Source organism: Lupinus angustifolius, chromosome LG09 (assembly GCF_001865875.1).
Source record: "Lupinus angustifolius cultivar Tanjil chromosome LG09, LupAngTanjil_v1.0, whole genome shotgun sequence".
In the NCBI taxonomy this organism is placed as follows: Eukaryota; Viridiplantae; Streptophyta; class Magnoliopsida; order Fabales; family Fabaceae; genus Lupinus; species Lupinus angustifolius.
This window is the reverse complement of record NC_032017.1, coordinates 3,309,865-3,320,425: the sequence shown is the minus strand read 5'-3', so window position 1 is coordinate 3,320,425 and position 10,561 is coordinate 3,309,865. Positions and strand designations below refer to the sequence as shown.

The window sequence follows — 10,561 nt, the reverse complement described above, 5'->3', positions numbered from 1 at the left end:
TCCCAAGTAAAATTGCTAGAAATGTGTATCAAAATATTCCTTGTAGGCTTATACTAATAAGAATCAGCAAAACAGAATAATTATGGGAATCAAACAAAAAAAGTTTCTTTTATTGGCTTATTTTTTTAATAGACCATGACACCATGTATTAAAGAAATGCAGTGAAATGAGTCCAAAAACATTTAGATTCTAGAAAGGCAGAGACAACAGTTAAGCCAAATAAACAGTTAATTAGTTGGTCATGTCAAGTCTGGCGTGGCCATGTGATTTTGTGACAAAAGCATAAATGCATTCATCACATCACATGTCAACATTGCATAATAATAGAGTGTAATATTGATGCAATGACAGTATAAAGAATTATGCACAATTAATGTATCATCTATCATTCATTTAGATTACTTTATGTGAAAAGTCAAACATAATTAAAAATGAATGGTAGATAATAGAGTGACAGTGTAAAAAACTCTTACAATGTTGGTGTATACATTTTTTCCCTCCGTGATATTATGTTTAGGGTGAGTAGGAAAATCTAAGATGAATGTGTTTGGTCGCTCAAAATTCATTAATGTTCAAACACAGTAATATTAGTTGTTTATAGAAACAAAATAAACTTGATGCAAAAGACATAAAGATCCAAAAGAGGCACATTGCTTGAATCATGATTCCTTACACAACCTTCTAATAAATATATATATTTATATATTAGTGGTTCAAATTGTGGACCACATCAAAAAGTGATACGTTCGTAATATTGTCGTTGCAGTGACTGTTAAAACTGCATTACATCACACTTGCAGTGTGATACCAAATCATGATGAGCGGTTGTACCAAACTGCATTTGGGTGGCATCAAGTCGCATAACAACTACATTGGCCTGCAGCAGATATCATCAATTTTAAAAATATTCTTTACTCAATATTTCACACCGCAATAACCACAATGACTCCAATTGCATTAACCGCAACTACAATTTAAAATATTGGTATTTATATATATAACTCTTAAGTAACATGCAACTAGTATATTCTCATTCAACCTTGTATGTGTATAAATAGGCAACCTTATAAGTAATAACCTCATATTTGAGCTACTTGTTTTCTTAAAGTTTGAGTTATTGAAATACCATGGCTACTTCAATTAGAGTGTTTGTTCTTTTAATTATTGTTCTATTGCTTGTAGTGAGTTCTGAGGCAAGATTTTTCCCAAGGTTCTCAACAATGAGTAAAAAGATTAGCAGTGAAGTTCTGTTACGTGGCTTAATCCACAAGTATCAACAGAAGAGGTCAATGTTGGATTTGGAGAGATTATCACCTCAAGGGCCAGATCCTCGACATCATTAGTGTTAAGGGATTAACTTCGACCTACGTGGCTAATCTTTATGTCTATCTTTATCTCATTCATGTAAGAACTTTACTGATGAATTACTTGAGTTTTTATCCACTTATGTGGAATTATCCTTGTAAGCATATACTTAAGTGAAAAATTCTTAAACTATAATATAAGAGCATATATATTAGACTCTTAAATAAATCGGCATGACAACATCAATCATATAAAAATAAGAATGTTGTTCACAAACAAAATGATCAAAAATTGTGAACTTCAGTTTCACAACATGCGCATTAAGTAGATTAACAAGACAAATAAATAAATACTAATTCCTTCAGAAACAAGACATAAACCCATCACTTGTCTTGGACATAATTGTTTGTTATCTACATCGGGCACAAGAATCTCTGCAGATGATATCTCAGTTAGAGTATGGGTTTCCACCAGCTGGGCCTCCCAAATTTGGTGGCTGGTAATCTCTATTAGGTGCTGTATTTGACCATCCTGCATTCGGTGGAACCCCTCCGACGTTGCCTGTGTAGTTATTCTGTGGCACGCCACCTGTGGGGCCATAGCCACTGTTAGGAGGAGGAGGTGGAGGGTAATTACCAGGTGCGATGTGGGGAGGAGTGGATCTGCCTGCATTTTGAGGAGCAAATCCACCTGCACTGTTTGGAGGATATCCACCTGGGCCTCCGCTGGGAGGGGCGTATCCACCTGCACTGTTGGGTGGGGCGTATCCACCTGCACTGTTGGGTGGGGCGTATCCACCTGCACTGTTGGGTGGGGCGGCATATCCACCGCCTGCACTATTGGGAGGGACGTACCCACCGCCTGCATATATCCACCACCTGCACTGTTGGGAGGGGCATATCCACCGCCTGCACTATTGGGAGGGACGTACCCACCGCCTGCATTATTGGGAGGGGCGTATCCAACACCTGCATTGTTGGGAGGGGCGTATCCACCACCTGCATTGTTGGGGGGGAACCGTCCTGCATTGCTTGGAGGTGAACCACCGGGATTCTGCATATCTCTGCTCACCACATTTTCCCTCCTCCGATCAAAGTTTCTTGACCTGTCAGCATTACGAGGCCTGTCATTGCGCCTATTCCTTTCATTTGCTCGAGCATTGTTTCTAACCCACTCTTCATGATATTTGGGATCATAAGGAACTGCTTGCCCATTGATAAAGGGCTCACCTGGTGAGAGAAACAGAGAAATCCACAATGCATGAGATATAACACTTATTCACCGACATGCTGTGTACCAGGAGACTACATTCTTTTTCTGTCATTAAACGAAACCAGACAATTATAAACTGTTCTTGATTGTCGTCAGTTGCATTACGAAATTTAATAGAATAAAAATAGAAATATGAATTTGTCAATTGGAATGAAAATCATAACTTTCCACAGTTTTGTAGGATGTGAAACAATATGGAATGAAAGACAACTTCATAACTTGAAGTAGAAGATATAATATGGCATAGCGAGGGCATAGCTAGAAGATTTTCATTGAGAAGGCCAACGAAGAACAATATTTTATTTAGGGGGCAATATTAAGAGTATACATTTTTCAAAATCGATACATGTAAGAAACTTGACTTGTAAGTGGCATATCGAAGTAAATGATAAGGGTTAATGGAAATGCTTACATTAGGGCTAGGTAACTGTAGAAGGGTAGTTTTTGTCAACTTACAAATTAGATAAAGGTATATTAGGGAAATTCCGTGAATTCTATTCACAAAAAATTAGGGAAGGTCATTGCCTACATTTTTGAAGGAATGCAATCCCACAACATTCCATATTTTTTTTCACTAACATAGGAATTCTCTGAATCCAGGATTAAACCTGGAATTGCATTCCATTCCTTCATACCAACATAACATTAGAAGAAGAAGCTTAATAGGCGCTCCAAAGAAAGTCTTCAAAAACATGAATTGCTTAAGATACATGAAAAGGGAAGGTTTATACCACATCAGCATATATACAAGGCAAGTAAGTGAACAAGTGAACTTACCTCCATAATCTTTTTCCATAACATTCAAATATGAATCAGGAAGGACCCATCGAACATTAGGCAACTCTGAGATTTAAGAAAAGAAAATGAAAACCCTTACTAATAATAAGCATTAAATATAGGACAAAATAGTTAGGAACCATCTTAACCTTTGATTTTGTATGAAAGCTCTTCAGATACAAGTGCTCCAAATGCATAGTAATGTCTAGTTGAAACTGAATATAACTTCATCCTTGCTTCTTGTTCACTGAGACAAATTAAAACAATGCAGACTAAACGGTCAGGCCAAAACGTGAAACCATTCAATAAAGATGTAGCATTTACATGAAAAAAGACAAATTAGTCCTCAAAAGTCAGAACATACTCAAGACACCAAATTGGTTCTCCAAAAAACTTGGACATCAATTTGATAAATTTCCCAATTTAGGAACCAAACTCCAAAGATGCATCAAGTGAATATATTGAAAGACCAAATTGATATCCAAAGTATTTGGGGTACCAAATTGATCTTCTATATATCTTAGAACTTTGAATGAGCAATTAGAGCATTTAGCCTGATTTTATAATATATAAACAACAACAACAAAGCAGAAAATGCTCTTGAAAAAATGTCTTACATATCATAACAAAACCAACAATATCACTTCTACAAAAGAAAACAATAGGGGACTCGATACAAAAACTTGTCCCCGGTAAAAAAATTGCCACTACCAAATTAATCCCATAAGGATCGAAAAATCCTAATTTTTGCCAGTCAAAATAGTCCCGAGACTAATCTATCCTTAATGTTTGTCCTCGTATAGACTAAATTGAGCAACATTTGGGATTCTTAATAAACAAAGTTGGGAATTCTTAATTTTTTCAAGGCCTATATTGGGAGTACACTTGTTTTCTCAGGTAAAGATTCAGCTATTTCCCCTAATGGTGAATCAGACCCATTTGTTTAGGGCTTTTTTATTCAAAATTTGATTATTTTTTTTCATAAAAAGAACTGACATTCATATATTTTCTTTGACTGAACTCTAAAAAAAGCTGAAATTCAGCTTTAAAAAAAATGTTCCGAACCAAAAGAACACATTTTTTAGAATCCAATTAAACCAAGCTAAAATTCAACAAAACAAATGAAACAAACAAAGTTAATTCGTAACGACATATAACACTGAATTAATATTAATAATTTACAATAACCTTCCAACAACTTGTGCAAGAATTTTGATATAGCTATCAATGATTTCATCTCTAGTGGGGTCACCTTCAGGCTTCTCAACAACAACAAGCCAGTGCTCAAAATCGCATCCATCGAGAAGAATAGTCTCCTTCGGTGGACGATTGGACCAATTAGGGTTTGGGTCGTTGAGCGAGGATGAGGTGGCGCGTGTGGAGAATGAGCGGTGGGAGTGAGGGAATAGGGCTTTGAGGCGGAGGGATGGGGAAGTGGCGGAGATGCGGCGGAGGAAGGAGAGGGACGTGGCGGTGGTGGAGCGGGGTAATATGGAAGGTAGGGTTAGGGATTTGGGGATGACCCGAGAGAAGATGCGGGTCGCCATGGTTAGTGAGAAATGAGAGGGTTTAGGGTTTCGGTAGAGGAAGGAAGTCATGCTTTCTTATCTTATCTACTTTTTTTTTCTTTGAGTATTGTCATTTTTAAATTAACAGGAAATATTCATTCGAACCTCTTATGGTTTTTAATTTTATAACTTTGTTTCCTCAAAAATGAAAATTTTCAAATTTGTCTCAAAGATTTTAAATATTAGTTAAGTTTAATATATTTTACTACACCTAATGAGTATTAATTTGACCTTAAATGAATCAATTTGACTCTCATTTGAAACTTGTAGATCATTTTAGATTTTTCAATTTTTGAGAAACTAGACTATTAAGGGTTGAAAAATACGAGGGATTGAAATGAATATTTACTTTAAATTTATCTTTTAACTTTGATATAACTTTCTATTTAAAAAATGTTTTTGGTGTTGTTGGTTTATTGGCTTTATCAAATTTATTTAATAAAAAAAGTTACCTTTACATATTTGGTAGAAAATGTTTGATCAAACATTCTATGTAAGAATTTGATTTTTAACATGAGAAATGAATAATCTTGTGAGATAGGATATGACAGCAGACAAAAAGCTTTGTTGTGAGTTTGATGAGGACAAAAAAATAGGACTTTTGTACTGTCCCGGATATGATAGAAGGCCCCTAAACCGATCAGATAGCCCATTTTACTAGCTTTAGTTTAGAGTACAAGATTCATAACTCAGAATGTATAAGATACTTTACCATCCTATGTTTAATTTATTCAACTTCTACTACTACACTTATTCATATTGTTTAATCACTATTAGCATATATATACATATATATATGTATGTATGATTTGAAATAAGTTTCTTTATGTTTAATATATTAGTTTTTTTAATTAATTTGAATTTATTATCATATAAACAAATTGTTTTCATAATGTAATTATTTAATTAATCTATATCCTTCAACACAACATATGCGAAACAATGGCAAAGTTGAATACAAAAAAAAGCAGTGTTATGAACAAACACTTCTCTTATAGTGTTATTTAGAACTCATTCAAGGTTCAGATATGAGTCCATTATTCATTCACACATAAACTCATAAAAAAGCTATGCTACTCCTTTGGATACACTATGGGTTGGTGAACACAATTGTCTTTGCAAGTTCTAGTCCAACTTTTCGTCCAAACAGCTTTTCCACAATAGCTAATCCATATTCAATGGAGGTCCCTGGGCCTCTGCTTGTAATAAGGTTGCCATCAACTACAACTCTGTTTTCTGCTTCACTCTGATCTGATAACTTGTTGGACATGGCAGGAAAAGCAGTGGCTTTTTTATCCTGTATTGAACAAAATATATGCACGCGTCTCAAATTAACATCATGTTGCAAAATAAAGTCATTAACAAAGAAATATTTATGCCCAAAACTTGATGGTGGGGAACACATCCACTGTCTAAAAAATTGTGTCAGTTCATGTGTCATTTGTTGTGATTGGTTAAGAATATATATTTGTCTAAAAAATGTTTAATAATTAAGTATTTTTCTAGCTAATCACAGCAAGTGGCATATGGAGTGACACAATTTGTGGGAAAGAAGTTATGCTCCCTTGTTTAGTTGGGATTCTGCTAAAGAACAGATGCTTGAAAAAGCTGAAACTCAGCCTTTATAATAAGCATTTTTCAACTTCTCAGAAAAAATACTTTTATAAAATCACCTTTTTAGAGTATCTTAGAATTGCACCATGTAGCTAGTCCAAATAAAAAACTAAACCGTGAACTGAAATCAAGTTCTGTAACTAAAAAAATGCATATATATGGTTGTCATTTCATTGAAAGTTGTCTTTATAACTGGTACATTGATCCAGAAAAAATAGATACCTTTAGCAGGCCATGGGGCTCCAAGACTAAAGCTGGCGATGCACAAATTGCTCCATAATATCTGTTCGATTCTCTTTGCTTTTTCAGCAAACTCACCAAGGTTTCTGAGTTTGCAAAAGCTTCAGCCCCACCGAGTCCACCCTGCAGACAATTGCAATATGTTTAACAAACTAAATAATATATAATGTTATGATGATTTATTACTATGAAGAAAGGAAGAAACCACTTACTGGCAACACAATAAGGTCGTATGAATGTTTGGCTGCCTCATCAAGGAGCACATCTGCCTCAAGTTTAACTTTACGCGAAGCCCCAATCTCTAGTTTGTCCCCGACGGAAGCAACCACAACATCTGCCTTTGCTCTCCGCAGAATATCAATGATAATCACAGCTTCCATTTCCTCTGTGCCATTAGCAATTGGGACAAGAATCTGAAAAGAGGGCAAATGCGAATACCATTACATATCAAAGTCATATATTTAGTAACTAATTTATCTTTGTAGACACAATCATATCAAAGAAATTCAAAGTAAGATTATCATCAATATAACAAAACTTGCAGGAAAATCAAGGCCAAAACCTCACCTTAGGAGGATTGTCAAATGTCCATTGTACCGGGTTTAGCTCCTTAAAAGTATATTCATCACCATGATTAGAACGCAAAACCTGAATGTTGAATTACAAGAAAAATGCAGAGAAGAAGCTCAGTAGAGAACATCATAGTGAAAAAAGACATTAAAGCACACAAATATTTTAATAGTAGCTGTATTTTATGTCAAAAATCAGCAGCAAAAATAGCTTAATACACACATGAGCTCAGTCAACTTGTACTTACCAGTAAGTTTATCCACTCAAATCTCAGTATGAATTAAAGTAAAATTGTTTTTCTGATTTGGCTCTACAAAGAAAGGAAAGGGATACCAACTGCCGAACTCATTTTTCGAGAGAAAAAATGAGTAGCAAGGGTCTAAAGTATAGGTAAATTCCCCATACCTCCTTAAAAACAAGGAACGTCTTAATTGTTAGGCTTCAATTGTGAAACATGTCTGTGTCTTTAAAGAAACTTAAACTTGCAGTAGTGTAAATCACTCTAGTTCCTCCTCCCCTCTTTCATTGTGTACACTCGTCTTCATGTTAAAATGACAGGACAGAGGAGAGCAAAGCCCATCTAGCTTCATTCAAAGTATAAACACCCAATCTCATAGTTAATCCATCTTTTTAAATTAACCATAAATCATTCAAAAGTTCTGGTATTAATCGTAAACCACAGTAGCCCCTGATTTAAGTATATTTTCCCATCCTCATTTCAGCAACAAAATGTTTTCAAAACCAGACCAAACTAAATACAAAACCGCATCATGTTCTTCTGGAAAATCTTATCCTCGAAATGTTATATTCAAGTCCAAGGATTAGCATATTAACCATGAGCAAATTCCAGATATCAAGGACCATGTCAGAGGTGTTCTTACTGTAGAGAGGTCAAAATTGATAATACTTAAGCAATCACTCACAGAGTTCCAATATTACTAATTAGTAATTACCAACTACATTATTAATTCCTAGGTTATTCCCCATTTTCAATGATATATATTTTTCGTGCATTTCTTTTATCATAAAAGACAATTAGAATTATAATGAATGAAGTCCTCACCAGTGGACCTGCAACTTCATCAGCTTTCTCTTTCCCATATAATTGCTCAACCAGCGCAACAGCGAACTCCATGGTTGTGCCTGGCGCCCGGCTCGTCACAACTCTGCCATCCAGCTGCACCCTTGACTCAACAGTAGTAGTGTAAGATGCCAATTTTTCCATAAATGATGGGTAACAAGTTGCCTGTCCAAAGATCAAACATCCACCAAATCATCAACATAAGCACACAACATAACTTAGATTGTAACAAAAGAGTAATACGAGACAAGGAAAAAGAGCCAACTTTACCTTCAACCCCTTGAGCAAACCCCATGGCCCAAGTACCACAGCAGGAGCTGCACACACTGCAGCATAAAGCCTACCATCCTCAACATGCTTTTTCACTAATCCTTCCAAAACTTTGTTATCTCTAAGATTATCAACGCCAGGAACACCTCCCTATACATAATTCCACACACAAAAATAAGTAAATACCTAAATTCGTCGAGGAAAATAGATGTGTTCTGAATTTAGTCCCAAGAAATGAAAAATCAAATTGACATCTAGTCTCTCTCTATCACTTCATTTTTAGGGACTACACATGCGATTCTAAGGAACTGAGTAAAATGGTGGTCCAGTGCATGAGGACCCCATATAGCAGTGTATGGGAAGGTAGATATATGCAGTTTTACCTTTGCAAGAGAAAAGATTGTTTCCAAGATTTGAGAACATGACCTTCAGTTATGAGGCAAACAACCTTATAATTTAAAGAACCAACTCTGGATTTTTAATTTACCATACACTAAATTAGGGGACACATTTTTGTCAGGGAAATCATTACTAAAAAACGCCCAATTAAGAAAAGACAACTTAGGGTGTTCTAAGAACGATTGTTAAATAATCAATTAATCCTAGCAATTACCAACAAGGCATTGGTCTAGTGGTGTAAGGTCCCACTAGATTCCCATAAAGGCCAAAAGGTGAAAAATTCAATTCCCGTAAGAAACACCTGTTGCGAGGGGCAGTCAAATACCTCAAAATGATTAGTTCAAGAGTAAGGGGTACCATTGGTTATTATACCAAAATAAATAACCCTGACAATTTGATCAGTAATGCAGGTTTGATTTCCTTAACTTTGCAACAACAAAAATAAAAACCACTCTTAACCTAAAATAAGCTATAATCCAAATACACAACATGCAAAAAGCCTCTTCAACATACAGGAAGCGCTATGAGATCGAAAATGGTGTCGGCGAGGTCCGAAACGACAGCGTCCGCAACAATCTTGATTCCATGGAGAGCTTGAACTTGAAGGTGGTTACTAGCAGAAGCAACGGTGACGTCAGCACCGGATCGTCGAAGCACATCGATTGTGATAACAGCTTCTATAGGTTCAGTGCCATTGGCAATAGGAACCAAAACCTAGCACGTGGATTCAAATAAAATTAGTATTTGTAAATAATAATCAATGAATGAGAAGAAGAATATGAAAACGTTTTTCTGATTTTGAATTTGAATTTTGGTTTTACCTTTGGAGAATTTGAAGAAGCCATTGATATTGTTGTTGAAGAGAAAGAGGAGAAGGAAAAGCGGTTATTGATAAGGGAGTGTTTGGGAGTGAAGTTATTGAGAGGGTGTGGAAGGAGTTGTAAGTGACGCATTGCCATTTTCTTTTGTTCTTACAGTGTGGGTGTGGCGCACTGTGATAGAAATTTGTCTACGTGTCACACTTTCATGTGTATAATCATTTATATTTCATGTGTGTTTATGTGTTCGATCTATGTAGTCGATCTTATCCTATAAGATTATGGCTCAATTATTGATATCCTTGGAGATTTATAGGCTATGTTTGATTGAGGTGAGAATGAAAGGAATGGAAAAATATTTTTCATTATTAGGGAACGAAAGAAAACAATGATGATAGTCAGACTTTTTTGTTTTATCTCCAACCGTAGGAGGAAAATTAAGTTGAGAAGATCAAGCGACCAACTTTTTCATTGCTAACTCTCTATACACTTAAAAAATTGTATTTTGTGTTAGTCATATTTATAAATGTCGCTAATTTACTATAATTCCAGAAAAAACAAAATACAATGTTATCAATGTCATTATTAGAAAGAGTAAATTACATTGACATTTTTGAGTTATAGTGAAATTACATAAATAATCACTC

At 35.4% G+C, this 10,561-nt stretch overlaps 2 protein-coding genes across 6 annotated transcripts; both read right to left on the bottom strand.

Annotated features, from left to right (window-relative positions):
- LOC109357288 (multiple organellar RNA editing factor 8, chloroplastic/mitochondrial-like) lies at positions 1,521–4,966 on the bottom strand. 5 transcript variants are annotated; one of them, XM_019601142.1, is made up of 5 exons: positions 4,543–4,966; positions 3,504–3,601; positions 3,355–3,420; positions 2,181–2,534; positions 1,521–2,103 (listed from the first exon to the last, which is right to left on the bottom strand). In XM_019601142.1, the coding sequence occupies exons 1-5, from the start codon at positions 4,950–4,952 to the stop codon at positions 1,754–1,756; spliced, it is 1,278 nt and encodes a 425-aa protein (XP_019456687.1). In that variant the 5' UTR covers positions 4,953–4,966; the 3' UTR covers positions 1,521–1,753. The 5 variants fall into 5 exon arrangements, with proteins under 5 accessions (XP_019456687.1, XP_019456689.1, XP_019456685.1 ...); XM_019601144.1 differs by having other exon boundaries at positions 1,521–2,076; XM_019601140.1 differs by having other exon boundaries at positions 1,521–2,136; positions 2,184–2,534.
- On the bottom strand, positions 5,859–10,113 carry LOC109357252 (protein DJ-1 homolog B-like). Its single transcript, XM_019601074.1, has 8 exons — positions 9,918–10,113; positions 9,610–9,810; positions 8,698–8,847; positions 8,410–8,592; positions 7,344–7,424; positions 6,989–7,189; positions 6,759–6,899; positions 5,859–6,219 (listed from the first exon to the last, which is right to left on the bottom strand). The coding sequence occupies exons 1-8, from the start codon at positions 10,053–10,055 to the stop codon at positions 6,013–6,015; spliced, it is 1,302 nt and encodes a 433-aa protein (XP_019456619.1). The 5' UTR covers positions 10,056–10,113; the 3' UTR covers positions 5,859–6,012.

Coding starts and splice junctions, on each gene's coding strand:
- LOC109357252 (XM_019601074.1), bottom strand. CDS start 10,055: ATGGCAATGCGTCACTTACAACTCCTTCCACACCCTCTCAATAACTTC. Junction 9,811..9,917: donor CTTCTTCAAATTCTCCAAAG/GTAAAACCAAAA, acceptor TCCACGTGCTAG/GTTTTGGTTCCTATTGCCAA. Junction 7,425..8,409: donor ATGAAGTTGCAGGTCCACTG/GTGAGGACTTCA, acceptor TTCAACATTCAG/GTTTTGCGTTCTAATCATGG.
- LOC109357288 (XM_019601140.1), bottom strand. CDS start 4,952: ATGACTTCCTTCCTCTACCGAAACCCTAAACCCTCTCATTTCTCACTA. Junction 3,602..4,542: donor CTTGCACAAGTTGTTGGAAG/GTTATTGTAAAT, acceptor AATTTGTCTCAG/TGAACAAGAAGCAAGGATGA. Junction 3,421..3,503: donor GCTTTCATACAAAATCAAAG/GTTAAGATGGTT, acceptor CTTAAATCTCAG/AGTTGCCTAATGTTCGATGG.